General features: G+C 45.3%; 1 protein-coding gene across 2 annotated transcripts in view; it reads right to left on the minus strand.

The window, feature by feature from the left end:
* Positions 1 to 952: 952 nt before the first annotated feature.
* Positions 953 to 20,555, minus strand: part of LOC135054815 (gastrula zinc finger protein XlCGF26.1-like) — a 43,639-nt gene continuing 24,036 nt past the window's right edge. The window contains exon 8 of one of the 2 annotated variants that reach the window (XM_063958187.1): positions 953 to 3,264. In XM_063958187.1, the coding sequence (XP_063814257.1) occupies positions 1,760 to 3,264 (1,505 nt within the window). In that variant the 3' untranslated portion in view covers positions 953 to 1,759. Of the gene's footprint in view, positions 3,268 to 20,555 lie in introns of both variants that reach the window. The other variant, XM_063958186.1, reaches the window with a different exon arrangement.

Genomic DNA, 20,555 nt, shown 5'->3' on the forward strand with positions numbered 1-20,555 from the left:
GTATCTTAATGGGCAAAGTTTGCAGACGAGATACAAAATCTTAGGGAAACAATTTTTAGTATACCTAACCTATCTTTTAGGTTGTATTGCTGGTCTTAATTTAGATTCCCGGCCTCTTATAACTAAGTGTTCATTAATTGAATATTACTGCTAAGTGTCCCTATATGGTATGGCTTTTGTGCAATTAAGTCTTAACTATTACTTTTCCTTTTACTTTATTATAGCACATTTGGGCAAAAGCACACCTATCTCGATATCCATGATTTGGAACTGTTCTACCAAAATCAGTAGTCAGGCAGTGTGCCAGGAAGGTACAAGATGCATCCTATTTACATATACAGGCTGAGGCCTGACCAACTCTAAGCAAATGTAAAATCCAAGGCCCTGCAGATACACACTAACCAGAATGGCCAACATAGAGACACACTCCCCTTTTGTACCACAATAAATATCTCACTATGTAAAACATTATTTCTCCATCTTATTTCTGGGATTGTATAATACTTAGGAACCTAAATAAAATTAGTGATGTAGTCATAAGGATGAGATATTATGAATATAGACCAGGGATGGGGAACCTTTGGCCCTCCAGCTGTTGTTGAACTACACATACCAGCAATGCCTTGCTACAGTTTTGCTATTTTGCCATGCAAAGACTGTTGCAGGGCATGCTGGGATGTGTAGTTCAACAACAGCTGGAGGGCAGAAGGTTCCCCAATCTCCAATGTAGGCAGTCAAAATACTGACATACTGAAATTAAGGTTAGGATGAAATATGGGTTAGGATTAGCCTAACGCAGCACTGTAGACTTGCATAATGTCAACATTCTGAATGTGTCAATATTATGGTGTTGACATAGACCAAACTCATAAAAGATAGTCTGTTATAACTGTGGAGAGCGATTCTGATTCTCAATAGAATTAGGAAACTGCAATAAATTCCACATGCAAGCGATGTTTTCCAGGTTTATACTGATAAGTAAAATTAATGTAGATTATGTCTGTGGATAGTGATTACAACATTTTTGGATTATGGCCCAGATTTATCAAGCCTTGGAGAGTGAAAAATTGCATGGTGATAAAGTACCAGCCAACCCGAGCCTAACTGTCATCTCACAGGCTGTGTTTAAAAAATGGTGCGGATTGGTTGTTACTTTATCACTGTGCAATTTACAGGTTGAGTATCCCATATCCACATATTCCGAAATACGGAATATTCCGAAATACGGACTTTTTTGAGTGAGAATGAGATAGTGAAAACTTTGCTTTTTGATGGCTCAATGTACACAAACTTTGTTTAATACACAAAGTTATTAAAAATATTGTATTAAATGACCTTCAGGCTGTGTTTATAAGGTGTATATGGAACATAAATGAATTGTGTGAATGTAGACACACTTTGTTTAATGCACAAAATTATAAAAAATATTGGCTAAAATTACCTTCAGGCTGTATGTATAAGGTATATATGAAACATAAATGCATTCTGTGCATAGACTTAGGTCCCATCACCATGATATCTCATTATGGTATGCAATTATTCCAAACTACGGAAAAATCCCATATCCAAAATACCTCTGGTCCCAAGCATTTTGGATAAGGGATACTCAACCTGTATTACTATTCAAAGCTTGATTAATCTGGCCCTATGTCACATAACTCAGTGATGTCAAAAAACCTTCTGATATAGTTTGTTAATGTTTATCATTTACATTATCAACATCTTTTACAATAGTGTCCCTGTGTCAGTTTTGTGTATATCAGCTCATTAAAATTGAAGTTTCTCCTGAATGAGATTTCTGATGTCTTACAAGAATTGATTTTTGTGAAAAACATTTCCCACACTCAGAACAGCAAAAAGGCTTCTCACCTGTGTGAGTTCTCTGGTGTGTAACAAGAGTTGATTTATCTTGAAAACATTTCCCACACTCAGAACATGGAAATAGGCTGTTCCCTGTGTGAGTTCTCTGATGTATAACAAGACTGGATTTCTGTGTAAAACATTTCCCGCACTCAGAACAAGGGTATGGCTTCTCCTCTGTGTGACTCCTCTGATGTGTAACAAGAGCTGATTTACGTATAAAACATTTCCCACACTCAGAACAAGAATATGGCTTTGCCCCTGTGTGACTTCTCTGATGTATAACAAGAGCGGATTTATGTCCAAAACGTTTCCCACACTCAGAACAAGAATATGGCTTCTCCCCTGTGTGAATTCTCTGATGTGAAACAAGGTCTGATTTCTGTGAACAACATTTCCCACACTCTGTACACGCAAATGGCTTCTCACCTGTGTGTCTTCGTTGATGATTAAAAAGTTTTGATTTGTGTGTAAAACATTTTCCGCAATCTGAACAAAGAAATGGTTTGTCACCTGTGTGACTCCTCTGATGTACAACAAGAGCTGATTTCTGTGTAAAACTTTTCCCACACTCAGAGCACTGGAATGGACTTTCACCTGTGTGACTTCTCTGATGTGTAACAAGAGCTGATTTCTGTGTAAAACATTTCCCACACTCAGAGCACTGGCACGGCTCCTCACCTGCATGCTTTTTTTGATGATAGAGGAGTAGCGATTTTTGCGTAAATGATTTGGAGCACTCTGAGCATGGAAAAGGCTTCTCACCTGTGTGTCTTCTCTGATGTACAACAAGAGCAGATTTATCTCTAAAACATTTCCCACACTCAGAACATGGAAATGGTTTCTCACCTGTGTGACTTCCCTGATGTCTAAGAAGACGTGCTTTAGCAACAAAACATTTCCCACACTCGGTACATGAAAACGGCTTCTCGCCTGCGTGAAGTCTCTTATGTATAACAAGTTCTGATTTCTGTTTAAAACATTTCTCACACTCAGAACATGAAAATGGGCTCACACCTGTATGACTTCTCTGATGTATCAACAGAGCTGGTTTCTGTTTAAAACATTTCCCACACTCAGAACATGGAAATGGTTTCTCACGTGTGTGAAATCTCTCATGTTTAACAAGAGCTGATTTATGTCTGAAATGCTTCCCACACTCAGAACAGGAAAAATCTATATCACCTGCATGAGCTGTACTATGTGTAACAATATCTGACTTATCAGTAGAGCAGTCCACATGGTTAGAGGGATGAGAGGATATATCTGCACTGTGATGTACTGGATGTATATTGAGGGTAATGGGGGTTTCTCCTGGAGAATCTCCTATGATGTTATCTTCTAGTTTAAAATCTGCAGATAAAATGAGATGTCCATCCGATATTTTCCTTCTTTTGTGTGCACCTGCTGGAAATAAATGTATAGAAATACTGAGGACCAAGACTTAATATAAACAAGTTCAATAAAGAGTAAATATGAATTTGTTCAAAACATAAAACCACAATCACATTACCAAACACACTGTATAGACCTAACCATAGGGAAGTGCAGATTGCATGGCCACATTGGATGAAATGCTGATTCTGGTAACATCATTCAAGCACACTGCTGAGCCAGAATCATTAGGCAAGAAGCCTCATTAGCCAGTGATATTGCCACACACAACACTCAGACACTGCCCTCACACACAAACACTGGAAGCACACCTTGAACATGGGGTGTTACACTACTCATAAGTTCTCCAGGAGGCCATATAGGTAGCAAAAGAAAACAGTAAAGCAGCCTGTAAACAGATTTGTTCTCTCTCATCATTTGTGTGAGCATGGGTCCCCCCCAATAAAAATATATTTTATTTGCATCACTATAATAATTGGAAAAGATTAATAGCCTCCCGACAGAGGTATTAGAGGCTAAGACAGTTGAGCAAATTACACATGCTTGGGATAGGCAGATGAATGTCCTTACAAATAGCTAATGATCAAATAGGGTTGAGGTTACCTAAACAATAAAAGATTTCAAGATTAAAAAAAAAAAAGGGGGGGGGGACTGGATGGGGCAAGTGGTTCTCGTCTGCATAGAAACATCAATTCTGAGAAGACACAATCAGAGGTTGCTGATTAAAATGATATGTAACATGCCTATATTTCGTGTGCGACTGCAGCTGTATCTGCATATGAAATGCTACATTACAGTGTTCTCTTGGACTCATTCCTCAGAACTTGAAGCCATTGCTAGGATGCTGCCTCAAGATGATAAACTCAATGGTGAACACACATTTTCTTCTTGACTGTATATCCCTCATTCTATCTCCCAATTTTTTTATTTTTTTGGACAACTTTTATCTCCAGGTGATGGGAACGGCCTTGGGGTCAGGTTCAGGACTTTAAAGACGCTCATGTATGGGAAGGCAGCTGAGATGTTGTCCCTGGTCTTCTATAGCCTTTATATAGATGACCTTTTTATTATTTGGGATGAGGATCTATCCACCACCACTCAATTTGTTTCTTCTTTAAACACCAACACTTTTAATTTGTCCACTTACATGACAGAAATCACAGACTTCCTATATGTAACCCTTTAGGCTTTTCACAACATTATCACTTCAAATGACGTTAATTTAGAGAGCACAAGTTCATATTTTTACTATCATGAAAGCTCAATATTCCTAAAAGTCAACTTATGCGCCTTAGATGCAGCTGTTCCCAATTAGAGTCTCCAACGTAAGCATCAGAAATGTTGGACTCTTTTTGACAAAGGGGTTACCCAGAACCGCTTTTACAACAAATAGAATGTCCCTTCTCCAAACTAATAAGTCTAACATTACTCTATCAAGCATGAGAAACTGATGATTAATGAGAAGCTTTCATTTGCAAATATAATGTTTGCTCTATGGAAACACATTATCATAATATTTTAAGACAGGATAATATATGGGTAGGAGACTGGTCAGATCCCTGGGCTGGTAATACACAATGACATGATGTGAGGGGGAGAGCAGGAGTATAATAGGGGCTGATGGTTCCTGAATTCCTTACTGGGCAGATACATTGTCCTCAGTAGTCTGTACTGACAGATCATTATGGGCGATTGGCGATTTCAATATAGCTCTTGACAGTCCACAATCTGTTCATGCATCCAAACTCCTCTCTCTAACCTCCTCTCTTGGCCTAACCCAATGGTCCAACTCCTCTACTCACCAGGAGGGCCACTGCCTTGATCTTGTGTTCACCAGGCTCTGCTCAGTTTCCGAATTCATTAACACTCCTTTCCCTCTCTCTGATCACAACCTGACCACCTTCACAATCTCTTCCATTACTTTAAATTCTAGGACACTAAAACCAAGCAAGCCTCCTCTAACCCGCAGAAATACTAACAATATAAATTATCAACAACTTTCCACTTCTCTGCAACAACTCCTCTCACCAATCTCTACATTCCCCACACCTGACACTGCTGTATCCCACCTGCACCAGACCCTAGAGAGTGCCCTTGATGAAGTGGCTCCAGCTACCCATCACACTCCACGTAGGCTAAGATGCCAACCATGGCACTCTAAATCAACAAGACACCTACAAAAACTGTCACGTAAAGTAGAACGTCAGTGGCGGAAATCTCAGAATCCAAGTGACTTTCTCACATATAAGACTACCTACCACTCCTGGGGGGCGTGGCCTGACAGCAGACTCAAGCAGATGTGCTGACCTGGAGCTCCTGCTTTGGGCACATATTTTAAAAATTTTGACTGCTCCCTGGAGATTTTGGGGACCCATTTCTGCCTCCTGGAGCCCACTTGCGCTGGATTGGGGGGTGCGCAGAGCCGGCAGATGCGCTCTGCGTCTGTGCAGGTTGCGGCCTACCGATCCACTAGAAGCCGGGTCCTCAATTTATCTGCTGACCCAGGAAAGTGGACCCTCACCTTCAGACCACTTTCTGCTGTGCCCTCTGGCTCCCCTGGCCGCCTCTGAGAGGAAACATATAGAGCTGGGCGCCACCTTACAGCCCACGACGACTGCTGCCTATAGCACTTCTGGAAGCCGGGGCCTGAGGTTTAGAGACTGCCCAGAGGTGAGCTCCGAGAGCGCTGTGCGGCCGAGACAGAGCCATCCGGCGGCTTGAAGACACCCACCCCACCATCCATAACCCTCCCTGCTCCCTCCACACCTCTCCGGATCCACCCTGGTGACCGCTGGCTGCTGCCTCTGCGCTGCTCTGGGAGCTGTGTACGTAGGCCTGCGGCCTACGCTTCCTCCGGCGGCCGGGGCCTCTAATTTGGAGCGTCCCCGCTGCGGACTTCCGGGATGTGCGGGTCGCGATCGACGGGTGTCTAGACACCCATTCAGCCCCCTGCTGCACTCACCCTGATCACCGCTGGCCTCCGCACCTCCCGCCACCCATACCACAGCTCTGACCAGGTTCTTACCTGTCTCGGTATCCCCAGGAGGCCCCCTTCTTCCTGGGTCCTGTGCTCTGGCAGCCATCACTCCCCCTCTCCTGCTGCACTGTTACCTGGCCTTGGGGGAATCCTGGTCACTGGCTGGACCCTGGCCGGGCCTCATCCTGTAGGTGAGCTCCCTATCTTGGCACTAGTGTGGGGGTGGAAGATCTCGGTCCTGGAGAGGCATCATACTGCTGCTCCCTGATTCCGGTTCTCCTTGGCCTGCAGAGACGCGAACTCCGAAGCTGCGTTGTAGCTGCCAGTTCCTGGAGCTGCACATTGGAAGCCAGCTGCATTGGAGGTACTGTGGTGGGGCCGCCAGCTCTTGTTCTTCCCCTGAAGCAGCCTAATCCCTGCTCTCTTCAGCCTGCAGGGAGTTGTGCTCCTGGGCCGTACTGCAGCCACCTGCTTTCGGTGCTTCGCACTGGTTATCTGCCGCACTGTTGGGACAGCTGTAACTCCACCGGCTTTTGCTTCTCCCTCCAGACGCACCACTGTGTGTTCGTATTTTATGGGCATATATTCTCTGCAGCAGTTGTTACCGATAGAGCGCCCATAGAACCCTTTCTGTAATTTTAGCACACCCTTAGGGCACTATCCCGGGATGCTGACCTAACGCCGCAATTTATCCTACCTGGACCGCGATATTTTTATTATACCTCCCCAGTTTTCTACTTAACATACATCTATCAAACAGCGTCTGTCTCCTTTTACGTTTGGGACGCCCCGCCTAACCTATTGGCCCCCCACAATGGCACAAAGAAATAAGAAAAATACACAGGCCCCCACAAATTTTTTTGGACCAAAATCTAAGGGTCCTCCAACTCCTGCATTGCTCACAGACTCTCCTTCCTCCCCCTGTTCATCAGAGATGGGTATAGACCCACAGATCCAAGCAGTCATGACAAGTTTACTTGAGGGGGTCCAATCTACCTTTAAGCAAGAACTTTCCACAGCCATTGCAGACTTCAAATCTGATCTCACAGCTCTAGGTAATCGTACAGACACTCTTGAATCTAAGACAGACTACCTTTGCCGATCTTAGCAACGCCTGGACTCGGAACTCTCTAGACTCCATGATGAGATGGAGGATCTCAAAGAACGACAAGAAGATCAGGAGAATCGCTCCCGTCGCAATCATTTGCGTATTCGCAATATAGCGGAATCAATTCTAAGCTCCGCCCTACCGTCCTTTTTGAAAGACTTTTTTCAGCACATATTGCCTGGTCTCTCTGATGGCGACTGTGTCTGTGAGAGAGCTCACAGGGCGCTCCGAGCGAAACCTGCTCCGTCACAACCACCTAGGGACGTCATAGTTCGTCTACACTATTATCGCTCAAAAGAAAGGATCCTGATGTCGGTTCGAGATTCCCCAGTAATCGATTTCCGGGATATGCAACTGCAGATTTTCCAGGATCTGGCCCCGTCTACTATTCAGAAGCGACGAGATCTCCAGCCCGTTACCAGGATACTACGACAGCATCAAATACGTTACAGATGGGGATTCCCTTTTATGTTACAGATTACAGCGAACAACTCCACCCATTCCGTTAAAACTTTAGCTCAGGGTCAGGACTTGTTCGCTAAACTAGATCTCCTCCCAGTACCGTCGCCTGATAGTGAGGCTGCCTCTCCCTATGGATCACGCCGCCCTCAGATCCCATTGCCTGAATGGACAAGGGTGACCTGTCATCGCAATGACCCTCCCTGATTTTGACAGACACTCTCAGTTACAATAAGATAATTCCCACTGTTCTAGGGATGTGTCTCCTTATCATATGTTTTTTGTGGCCAGATGGGGGCTATGGCTTCCAACTTACCTTCCTTATATGAATGTTATTAGTTTTGATATGGACTACTGAGCTTTAATGTTTGTTATATGCTGTGCCTAGTCTTATGTTATTACGCTGGGCTTGCCTTGCTTACCCCGATTTCCCTTTGTCTCCTTTTCCATCCCCTATCCCTCCTCCCCCTTGCCCCCTTCCCTCTTTCCCCCTCCCCCTTTTTTTTTCCCTTCCTTGTCACGACACAGTACATTTTGTTTGGTTTTTCTTTTTGTTGTTGTGTGTTTTGAGTTAAATAACTGCTTCTTCGGATATTACCGCTTTAATTATTGCGGTCCAGGAGGATTTGCTTCTCCTGCATTGGTTCTCTGCTCCCACTACCCCCGTGCTCCCTTTATTTGTGATTTCGTATATAATGTCTATTATTGGTATAACGGTCCTTGATTGGGACCCTATGTTTCAGGATGTTTTCCCATATGGGTTTCCTATCACTCTCTCTTCTTCTACATCTCTGCTCCTTGTTTCTTGCTGTCCCTTTTCTTCCTTTTTTTCTTTTCCTCCCCGGGATGGGTTTCTGTTGATCCTTTTCCATTCTTTGGTATCACATGGCACTTAAGTTATTCTCTGTAAATGTTAACGGGCTTAATTCTCCCAAGAAACGTATAGTAATGTTGTCCGCTTGTAGGAGAGAAAAGGCTGACATACTTCAGGAGACCCACTTCACTGGTGCACACTCTCGACTTCAAGGTAAGCAGTTTACCCAAACCTATTTTGCTTCTGCTGATTGTAAGAAGAGGGGGGTGGCTATACTGATCCATCGTAACATCCCATTTGTACACACTACAACCATAGCTGACCCTGAAGGCCGATACATCATAATGATTGGTACGCTTAACACAGAAACTCTGACACTTGTGTCTGTATACGCCCCGAATCAAGACCAATCACGTTTTTTCCGCACACTCTTTCTGCGTCTTAATAGAGTAGCACAGGGCACCATCATTTTAGGTGGGGGACTTTAATACTGTGATCGATCCCCTCTTCGATAAATCTAACTCTCCAAAAAATAAGAAGGAAGCATCCCCGACTGAGGCCTCTCTCACGTTAATATCCTCCCTCACCCGGCTTAATCTAAGAGATTCCTGGCGTCTTAAACACTCCACAGCTAGGGATTATACCCACTTCTCTGCACCTCACCAACACTACTCTCGGATCGATATGATTCACGTGTCTCATTCACTCACGACATCAATTTCTGATGCAGGCATCACTCCTTGTTCAAGGACGGATCATGCGGGAGTTTATATCCCGTTAGAACTCTACAGAACCCCTAAAAAGACACGTAAATGGCGTCTGGATGACACTCTTCTTTCACATCCCTCCACCCTTTTAGACACTAAATCAACCCTAGAATTTTTTTTCAAAGAAAATGTTTCCCCAGAAGTCTCTCCTAGTATTGTTTGGGAAGCGCACAAAGCCACTATCCGTGGTCAACTTATGTCCAAGGCCTCGGCCATACGTAAGAAAGCAGCAATGGAAGTTTCCTCATTGGAATCTCAAATTTCTGCGCTCTTAGCGCAACATAAAAATTCCCTGAGTGACTCCTTACTTTCACAGATCAACAACCTCAGAGGTCAGTTAAATACTCTTTTATCGCGACGTGCGGCAGCCATTCTACAGAAGCTACGTCAAAAATTCTATGTTAAAACGGATAAAATAGATAGTCTTTTAGCCAATAAATTGAGAAGTAAGCGGGCTATGGGAATGATAGAAAAATTATACTCCAGTACACTGAATACGCTCACTTATGACTAAACTGATGGTGGAGGAATTTCGAAGGTTTTATAGCTCCTTATATAATCTTCCTGCCCCTCCTCTCTCCTCTGATGGCCCAGAGGGTGTATGTTCACATCTCTTGGATACTCCCTTGCCGTGCCTGACGGGGCGGCAGGTCTCTCTTCTTAATGGGGCTATCTCATTGGAAGAGACGGTCGCCGCTGTCAAATCTATGCGAATGTCAGCCGCACCTGGCCCAGATGGCTTCACCGCACAATATTACAAAACATTCCTCACAGAACTAGGCCCTCATCTTACCTCACTTTTTAATAATGTTTTTGAAGGAGCATCGTTTGCGCCGGCAACTGTGCAAGCTGACATTATTGTGATTCCGAAACCGGAGAGAGATCCCACACAATGTTCCAATTATCGCCCGATCTCATTGCTGAATGTTGACCTTAAGATACATGCTAAAATTTTGGCAAACCGCTTAGCTCCCCTACTCACGCAATTGATTCACCCAGACCAAGTAGGCTTTATCTCTGGCCGTTAGGCCTCCGATAAAACCAGGAGAGCCATAGATCTTATATATTCTATTCATAAACAGAAGCTACCCTCACTGCTACTAGCACTGGATGCTGAGAAGGCTTTTGACAGGATATCTTGGTCCTTCACCTTCTCGGTACTCCGAAAGATGGGCTTCTCTGGCAAATTTCTGGATGGTATCCCAGCGCTTTATAGATCCCCTACTGCCACGGTTTCTGTCAATCGCCTCACCTCCTCCACTTTTGGAATCACTAATGGCACCAGGCAGGGATGCCCGCTCTCCCCCCTGCTATTTGCCTTGATTATGGAACCGCTGGCAGCAAGGATCCGAGCTAATACAGATATAGCTGGAGTGCGGGTAGGCCCTTCTGAGCATAAAATTGCATTGTACACTGACGATGTCCTATTATCCCTTGGATCCCCGACTCAGTCGCTGCAGCTGCTCCTCTCTGAAATAGACCTCTATTCTAAGCATTCAGGTTATAAAATCAATGCGAGTAAAACTGAAGTGTTGAATTTTTACATTCCTGGCCCGATTAGGCGCTCTTTAGAAAATTCCTTTCCATTTCAATGGCACAAACAAAAGATTAAATATTTAGGCATTTTCCTAACACATTGTCACCATCAACTATATCAAGCTAATTTCCCTAGACTTTTGGAACGAATAAAATCGGACTTGTCTTCTTGGTCTAACCTCTTTATCTCCTGGATAGGCAGGGTGAATTCGGTGAAAATGAATGTGCTCCCTCGGGTACTGTACCTATTCCAAACCCTTCCGATATTTATCCCTCCATCTGCCTTCAAATTCTTACAGTTTCACACGTCTCAATTTATATGAGCAAATAGGCATCCCCGAGTCCGACTAAAACTATTACAGCGCCCCACCTGTAGTGGCGGTCTGGGCATCCCAGACTTTAGAAGATATAATTTAGCCACGCAGCTCTCACAGTGTGTACAATGGTGTAACCCTGAGTCTCGGAGGGTCTGGATATCTATGGAAGCTGCCGAACTAGGTCTCTCTACTCTTCTTCTCTTCTTTGGCTTCCGAAATCTTGCCGCCCTAGAATTGTGGCCTCTCACTTCATAGTGTCCCGCTCACTGACGGTTTGGGACTTTGCCAATAGGAAATACAGTTTGGCCCCAGCCCCCTCCCCCATCATCCCAATATTACACAACACAGCATTTTCCCCAGGCACACACAAGCTATTATTTACCCCCTGGCAGGATAGGGGTATCTTATATCTGAATGATATCACCAGAGACACTAGTTTTCCTCAGTTCTCACAGATTTAAGAAGATATTGCTATCCCATCCAAATATTTTTACCAATTTTTACAACTTAGACACTTTCATTCCGCAATGAGCCACGTTCTCTCTAGCAGACCTCTGACCACGTTCGAGGCAGTATGTTTCAGACGTCACTCAACCACAGGTCTAATCTCCCTCTTATATGCCACTCTTAATGGGGAATCACCTTCTCAACGTGACCCTCACGAGAGGGCATGGGAACTGGATCTAGGCTCGGCTTTAGATGATGTGGAATGGTCTGAAGCCTGGGGTAACGCAGCATCTAGCTCTATCTGCGTTAGAATTAAGGAGAATGTTTACAAATTATTATATAGATGGTATTATGTACCATCTCGCTTAAGCAGAATGTACCCGGATACATCAGACAGATGTTGGAGAGGATGTGGCGCAGAGGGCTCCTTCCTACATATATGGTGGTCATGCCCTAAAATAGTGAATATTTGGAGAGATGTGATCAATCTTATTACTGACCTATTACAGATTCCTATTCCTTATGATCCTAAATACATTCTGCTCCCCCTAAACCTGCCAACGCTGACAAAATTTCAAAATAAACTGGTGCGACATATAGTTTCTGCAATGACATGTCAATTGGCCGCAGACTGGAAAAACCCTACGCCGCCCTCCATACAATCTATAATTGCCCGCATCTGGTATGTTTACCGTATGGAATACATGACTAGTATCATTAATTGCTCCTCAAAGCCGTTTGATAAAATATGGAGTCCGTGGCTAACTAACCAACGTGCCCCTTCACCCTTCAACTAACACCGCCCTGTGCTGTAACTGATGGAACCCTCCCTATCCTATTCTATCTCTCTGCTTCTTTCTTTCTCTCTATCTTCTCCTGCACTACTCCTTAATATCAGTCAGCTGAACTTTCGGCTGCCATTCTTTTTGTTTTATATTACCCGCTTCTTGGGTCAATAATGGATCACCTTTTTTTTGAAATTCTATATACGTACCTACTGTCAGGATGTATTTGCAATGTACTATGCTATTATTGTCACTTGTTGTTTCCTGTTTGTATTTTGTGATCCCACGAATAAAAATTATGTTAAAAAAAAAAAAAAAAACTACCTACCACTCCTATCGTCAGGCCCTGGACACTGCCAAACAAACATATTTTCAATCTCTCATCTCTTATCATGCCACCAACCCCAAGCGACTTTTTAATACATTTAAATCACTTCTTTACCCTCCCTCACCTCCCCCACTAGCTACTATCAGTGCACAAGAACTTGCTTACTACTTCAAGGATAAGATTGATAAAATCCGAGATGAAATGGTATGCTCTAACTCAGCCAGTGACCTGCTCAATTCCCTACATGAACCCTCTGGCACTTTCTCTTCATTTGATCCCACAAGTGAAGATGAAGTATCAACACTCTTTTCATCCTCCTACTCCACTACCTCTCCTCTTGATCCTATACCCTCATAGGTCAGTAAAACTGTCTCCTGTGCTTATCCCAACCTTAACTAAAATCTGTAATCTCTCTCTCTACTGGTATCTTTCCCTCTCTGTTTAAACGGGATCGGTATGAAATACCTCCAATCAAAATCCCGACGTTCAAAATCCCGACACCAATTGACCGATGGTCAAAATCCCGACAAGGTCAAAATCCCCACATGGACAAAATACCGACATTTAAAATACCGACAAGGTCAAAATACCGACATGCGGTTTTTGTTGTTTTTGTGTGTGCATGTCGACATAAGTCAACATGGACACCATATAAAGTGTACCGCTGCGCTCGCCATGCTTCGGGCACGGTGCCTCGCTGCGCTCGGCACACTATTATATTCCCCCTCTAGGTCCACTGGGATGGTAAAGTATGAACAAGTCGATTTCAATGAAGAAAATCATGAAAAACTCATGTCGGTATTTTGACCTTGTCGGTATTTTAAATGTCGGTATTTTGTCCATGTCGGGATTTTGACCATCGGTCAATTGGTGTCGGGATTTTGAATGTCGGGTTTTTGCTTGGAGGTAAAATGACTGCATCCCGTTTAAACATGCAGTGATTACTCACATTCTAAAAAAACACAACTCTGACCCAAACACACTCTCTAACTACCGTCCCATTTCTGAGCTACCCAGTCCCTCCAAGCTACTTGACAGACTTGCCTACACTCGCCTTACACACTTTCTTAACTCCCACAACTTATTGGACCCACTTCAGTCAGGCTTTCGTGCCCAACACTACACAGAGACGGCACTGACCAAAGTAGTGAATAATCTAGTCACTGCTAGATCAAAAGGCCATTACACACTACTTATTCTTCTAGATCTCTCTGCTGCTTTTGACACCGTTGACCACTCTCTTCTCATACAAACACTACAATCCCTAGGTCTTCAGGACACAGCCCTTACTTGGTTCTCATCCTACCTATCTAATCGCTCTTTCAGTGTTCACTTCTCTGAATCTACCTCCTCTTCTCTAACTCTATCAGTTGGAGTACTGCAAGGCTCAGTCTCAGGTCCTCTGCTTTTCTCAATCTCTACCTCCTCTCTTGGTAAACTTATCAGCTCCTTCGGATTTCAGTATCATTTGTACGCGGATGATACTCAAATCTACCTATCCTCCACAGATTTGTCACCATCTGTATTGGCTCGTGTCACTGGATGCCTGTCTGCCATTTCATCTTGGATGTCATCTCGCCACCTCAAACTCAATATTTCCAAAACAGAATTAATTATTTTCCCACCAGCTAAGAGTAGTTACCAACATGATATCTCCATAACTGTTGACAATGCAACTATCCACCCTACCCCACAAGCTCGCTGCCTAGGTGTCACCCTTGACTCTGAACTGTCCTTTGTTCCACACATTCAATCTGTCTCTAAATCATGTTACATGCACCTTAAAAACATATCCAAAATACGCCCTTATCTTACACAAGACACTGCAAAAACTCTAATCCATGCACTAATCATCTCCCGCATTGATTATTGTAATAGTCTCCTAACTGGTCTTCCCAAACATAGGCTCTCACCACTTCAATCCATTTTAAATGAAGCTGCAAGGCCAATCTTCCTCGCCAGATGTTCTTCATCTGCTGATCCGCTCTGTCAGTCCCTCCATTGGTTACCGGTATTCTACCGTGTCAAATATAAAATACTTTTACTTACATACAAGGCTATTAACCAAACTGCACCATCATACATCTCCTCACTCATCTCAAAATATCTCCTTACCAGACCTCTCCGCTCTGCACAAGATCTGCGTCTCGCATCCACATCTATTACCTGTTCCCACTCAAAATTACAGGACTTTACCCGGGCTTCACCCGCTCTGTGGAATGCCCTCCCACGCACAATAAGACTCTACTCTAGTCTCCAAACCTTTAAACGTTCCCTGAAAACTCATCTCTTCAGACAAGCCTACCAAATTCCAGACCCACACACATAACCTTCAATGCTTCCGTATCCAGTTACATCCCCTCTGTACAAGTCTACATAACCTCACATTTTGTCTTCCAACATTGCTGGGTGATCACATCATACAACCCATTAAGAACCTAGCAATCTGGGGAACCATTATGTAACAGGTAGCATCTATCCTTGTGTATCAATGCCTATTTCCCTATAGATTGTAAGCTTGCGAGCAGGGCCTTCCTACCTCTATGTCTGTCTGTCTTTGCCCAGTTTTGTTCTATAACTGTTCTAATTGTAAAGCGTAACGGAATATGCTGCGCTATATAAGAAACTGCTAATAGAATTAGATGCTGTAGTGACAGAACAAGGAGAATATGTGACCCATCTCTGTAATAATAAGATTTTACTTACCGGTAAATCTATTTCTCGTAGTCCGTAGTGGATGCTGGGGACTCCGTAAGGACCATGGGGAATAGACGGGCTCCGCTGGAGACAGGGCACTTTAAGAAAGAATTAGGAATACTGGTGTGCACTGGCTCCTCCCTCTATGTCCCTCCTACAGACCTCAGTTAAGGAAACTGTGCCCAGAAGAGCTGACAGTACAAGGAAAGGATTTTGGAATCCAGGGCAAGACTCATACCAGCCACACCAATCACACCTTATAACTCGTGATAAACTTACCCAGTTAACAGTATGAACAACAACAGAGCATCAGATAAACCTGATGCAACTATAAAATAACCCTTATTTAAGCAATAACTATATACAAGTATTGCAGAAGAAGTCCGCACTTGGGACGGGCGCCCAGCATCCACTACGGACTACGAGAAATAGATTTACCGGTAAGTAAAATCTTATTTTCTCTAACGTCCTAGGGGATGCTGGGGACTCCGTAAGGACCATGGGGATTATACCAAAGCACCCAAACGGGCGGGAGAGTGCGGATGACTCTGCAGCACCGAATGAGCAAACTCAAGGTCCTCCTCAGCCAGGGTATCAAACTTGTAGAACTTTGCAAAGGTGTTTGAACCCGACCAAGTAGCCGCTCGGCAAAGCCGTAATGCAGAGACCCCCTCGGGCAGCCGCCCAAGAAGAGCCCACCTTCCTTGTGGAATGGGCTTTTACTGATTTTGGAGGCGGCAAGCCAGCCGCAGAATGAGCCTGCTGAATCGTGTTACAGATCCAGCGAGCAATAGTTTGCTTTGAAGCAGGAGCACCCAGCTTGTTGTATGCATACAGGATAAACAGCGACTCAGTTTTCCTGACTCTAGCCGTTCTGGCGACATAAACCTTCAAAGCCCTGACTACATCCAGTAACTCGGAATCCTCCAAGTCACGAGTAGCCACAGGCACCACAATAGATTGGTTCATATGAAAAGAGGACACTACTTTTGGCAGAAATTGCGGACGAGTCCGCAATTCTGCCCTATATCCATATGGAAAACCAGATAGGGGCTTTTTATGTGACAAAGCCGCCAATTCTGACACACGCCTCGCCGAATCCAAGGCTAATAGCATGACCCCCTTCCACGTGAGATATTTTAACTCCACGGTTTTAAGTGGCTCAAACCAGTGTGATTTCAGGAAACTCAACACCACGTTAAGATCCCAAGGTGCCACTGGAGGCACAAACGGGGGCTGAATATGCAGCACTCCCTTTACAAACGTCTGAACTTCAGGCAGAGAAGCCAGTTCTTTTTGAAAGAAAATTGAGAGGGCCGAAATCTGGACCTTAATGGACCCCAATTTTAGGCCCAAAGTCCCTCCCGACTGTAGGAAGTGAAGGAAACGGCCCAGCTGGAATTCCTCTGTAGGGGCATTCCTGGCCTCACACCAAGCAACATATTTTCGCCATATACGGTGATAATGTTTAGCCGTCACGTCTTTCCTAGCCTTTATTAGCGTAGGAATAACCTCATCCGGAATCCCTTTTTCTGCTAGGATCCGGCGTTCAACCGCCATGCCGTCAAACGCAGCCGCGGTAAGTCTTGGAACAGACAGGGCCCCTGCTGCAACAGATCCTGCCTTAGAGGCAGAGGCCATGGGTCCTCTGTGAGCATTTCTTGCAGCTCTGGATACCAAGTCCTTCTTGGCCAATCCGGAACAATTAGTATTGTTCTCACTCCTCTTTTTCTTATGATTCTCAGTACCTTGGGTATGGGAGGAGGAGGAGGAGGAAACACATAAACCGACTGGAACACCCACGGTGTCACTAGTGCGTCTACAGCTATTGCCTGAGGGTCTCTTGACCTGGCGCAATACCTCTGTAGTTTTTTGTTGAGGCGGGATGCCATCATGTCCACCTGTGGCCGCTCCCACCGACTGGCAATCTGCGCGAAGACTTCTTAATGAAGTCCCCACTCTCCCGGGTGGAGGTCGTGCCTGCTGAGGAAGTCTGCTTCCCAGTTGTCCACTCCCGGAATGAACACTGCTGACAGTGCTCTCACGTGATTCTCTGCCCAGCGAAGAATCCTGGTGGCTTCCGCCATCGCCACTCTGCTCCTTGTGCCGCCTTGGCGGTTTACATGAGCCACTGCGGTGATGTTGTCTGATTGAATCAGCACCGATTGGTCGCGAAGCAGGGTCTCCGCTTGACTTAGGGCGTTGTATATGGCCCTTAGTTCCAGGATATTGATGTGAAGGCAAGTCTCCTGACTTGACCACAGACCCTGGAAATTTCTTCCCTGTGTGACTGCCCCCCACCCTCGGTGGCTTGCATCCGTGGTCACCAGGACCCAGTCCTGAATGCCGAATCTGCGACCCTCGAGAAGGTGAGAACTCTGCAGCCACCACAGAAGAGACACCCTGGCCCTGGGGGATAGGGTGATCAGCCGATGCATCTGTAGATGTGATCCGGACCACTTGTCCAACAGATCCCATTGAAAGGTCCTCGCATGGAACCTGCCGAAGGGAATAGCCTCGTATGATGCCACCATCTTCCCCAGGACTCGCGTGCAGTGATGCACCGACACCCGTTTTGGCTTTAAGAGGTCTCTGACCAGTGTCATGAGTTCCTGAGCCTTCTCCGTCGGTAGAAAAACCTTCTTCTGGTCTGTGTCCAGAATCATGCCCAGGAAGGGCAGACGCGTCGTAGGAATCAGCTGCGACTTTGGAATATTCAGAATCCAGCCGTGCTGGTGTAACACTTCCCGAGAGCGTGCTACGCTGATCAGTAACTGCTCTCTGGACCTCGCCTTTATGAGGAGATCATCCAAGTATGGGATAATTGTGACTCCTTGCTTTCGCAGGAGCACCATCATCTCCGCCATTACCTTGGTAAATATTCTCGGTGCCGTGGAGAGACCAAACGGCAACGTCTGGAATTGGTAATGACAATCCTGTACCACGAATCTGAGGTACTCCTGATGAGGTGGATAAATGGGGACATGCAGGTAAGCATCCTTTATGTCCAGAGACACAATAAAATCCCCCTCTTCCAGGCTTGCAATGACCGCTCTGAGCGATTCCATCTTGAACTTGAACCTTTTCAGGTAAATGTTCAGGGATTTTAAATTCAAAATGGGTCTGACCGAACCATCCGGTTTCGGTACCACAAACATTGTGGAATAGTAACCCCTTCCCTGTTGAAGGAGGGGCACCTTCACCACCACCTGCTGGAGATATAATTTGTGAATTGCCGCTAACACTATTTCCCTCTCCAAGGGGGAAGCTGGCAGGGCCGATTTGAGGTAACGGTGAGGAGGCATCACTTCGAATTCCAGCTTGTATCCCTGAGATACAATCTGTATAGCCCAGGGATCCACCCGTGAGCGACCCACTGGTGGCTGAAATGTCGGAGACGCGCCCCCACCGATCCTGGCTCCACCTGTGGAGCCCCAGCGTCATGCGGTGGATTTAGTGGAAGCCGGGGAAGACTTCTGTTCCTGGGAACTAGCTGTATTGTGCAGCTTCTTTCCTCTACCCCTGCCTCTGGCAAGAAAGGACGCACCTCGGACTTTCTTGCCTCTTTGCGATCGAAAGGACTGCATTTGGTAATACGGTGCTTTCTTAGGTTGTGAGGGAATATATGGCAAAAAATTTGACTTCCCAGCCGTAGCTGTGGAAACTAGGTCCGAGAGACCGTCCCCAAACAATTCCTCACCCTTATAAGGTAAAACCTTCATGTGCTGTTTTGAGTCGGCATCACCTGTCCATTGCCGAGTCCACAGGACCCTTCTGGCCGAAATCGACATTGCATTTATTCTGGAGCCCAGTAGGGTAATATCTCTCTGGGCATCTCTCATATATAGGACAGCGTCTTTTATATGCCCCAGGGTCAGTAATATAGTATCCTTGTCCAAGGTATCAAGTTCCTCAGATAAAGTATTTGTCCATGCTGCGACAGCACTACACATCCAGGCCGACGCAATTGCCGGCCCTAGCAGAGTACCTGAATGTGTATAAATGGACTTCAGAATACCTTCCTGCTTTCTTTCCGCAGGATCCTTTAGGGTGGCCGTATCCTGTGACGGCAGGGCTACCTTCTTAGATAAGCGTGTCAAAGCTTTGTCTACCCTAGGGGAGGATTCCCAGCGTAACCTGTCCGTTGGCGGGAAAGGATACGCCATAAGCAACCGTTTGGAAATCTGCACTTTCCTATCTGGAGATTCCCAAGCTTTTTCACATAACTCATTTACCTTATGTAAAGGGGGAAAGGTCACCTCATGCCTTTTTTCCCCAAACATATAAACCCTCTTGTCAGGGACTGTTTTTTTCTCTGAGATGTGTAAAACATCCTTCATTGCTATAATCATGTAGCGGATGGCTTTAGCCATTTTAGGCTGCAACTTTGCATCATCGCCATCGACACTGGGGTCAGAATCCGTGTCGATATCTGTGTCAACTATTTGGGATAGTGGACGCTTCTGAGACCCTGACGGCCCCTGCGTTGTAGGGTCAGGCATGGGTTGAGACCCTGACTGTCCCTTATCCAACCTTTTATGCAAGGAATTATCATTATCATTTAAAACCTTCCACATATCCATCCAATCGGGTGTCGGCGGCGATACCACATTCATCTGTACCTGATCTGCTTCCACGTAGCCTTCCTCGTCAAACATGTCGACACAAGCGTACCAACACACCACACACACAGGGGATGCTCTATTTGAGGACAGAACTCCCACCAGGCCCTTTGGAGAGACAGAGAGAGAGTATGCCAGCACACACCCCAGCGCTATATGACCCAGGAATTACACAGTAACTTAGTGTTTACCCAGTAGCTGCTGTATACACTGATTTTGCGCTAAATTTATGTGCCCCCCCCCCCTCTCTTTTTACCCTCTTTCTACCGTGATTCTGCAGGGGAGAGCCTGGGGAGCTTCCTCTCAGCGGAGCTGTGGAGAGAAAATGGTGCTGGTGAGTGCTGAGGAAGAAGCCCCGCCCCCTCAGCGGCGGGCTTCTGTCCCGCGATTTTGTGTAAAATAATGTCGGGGGCTCATGCATATATACAGTGCCCAACTGTATA

This window comes from Pseudophryne corroboree, chromosome 3 (genome assembly GCF_028390025.1).
Source record: "Pseudophryne corroboree isolate aPseCor3 chromosome 3, aPseCor3.hap2, whole genome shotgun sequence".
Classification (NCBI taxonomy): domain Eukaryota; kingdom Metazoa; phylum Chordata; class Amphibia; order Anura; family Myobatrachidae; genus Pseudophryne; species Pseudophryne corroboree.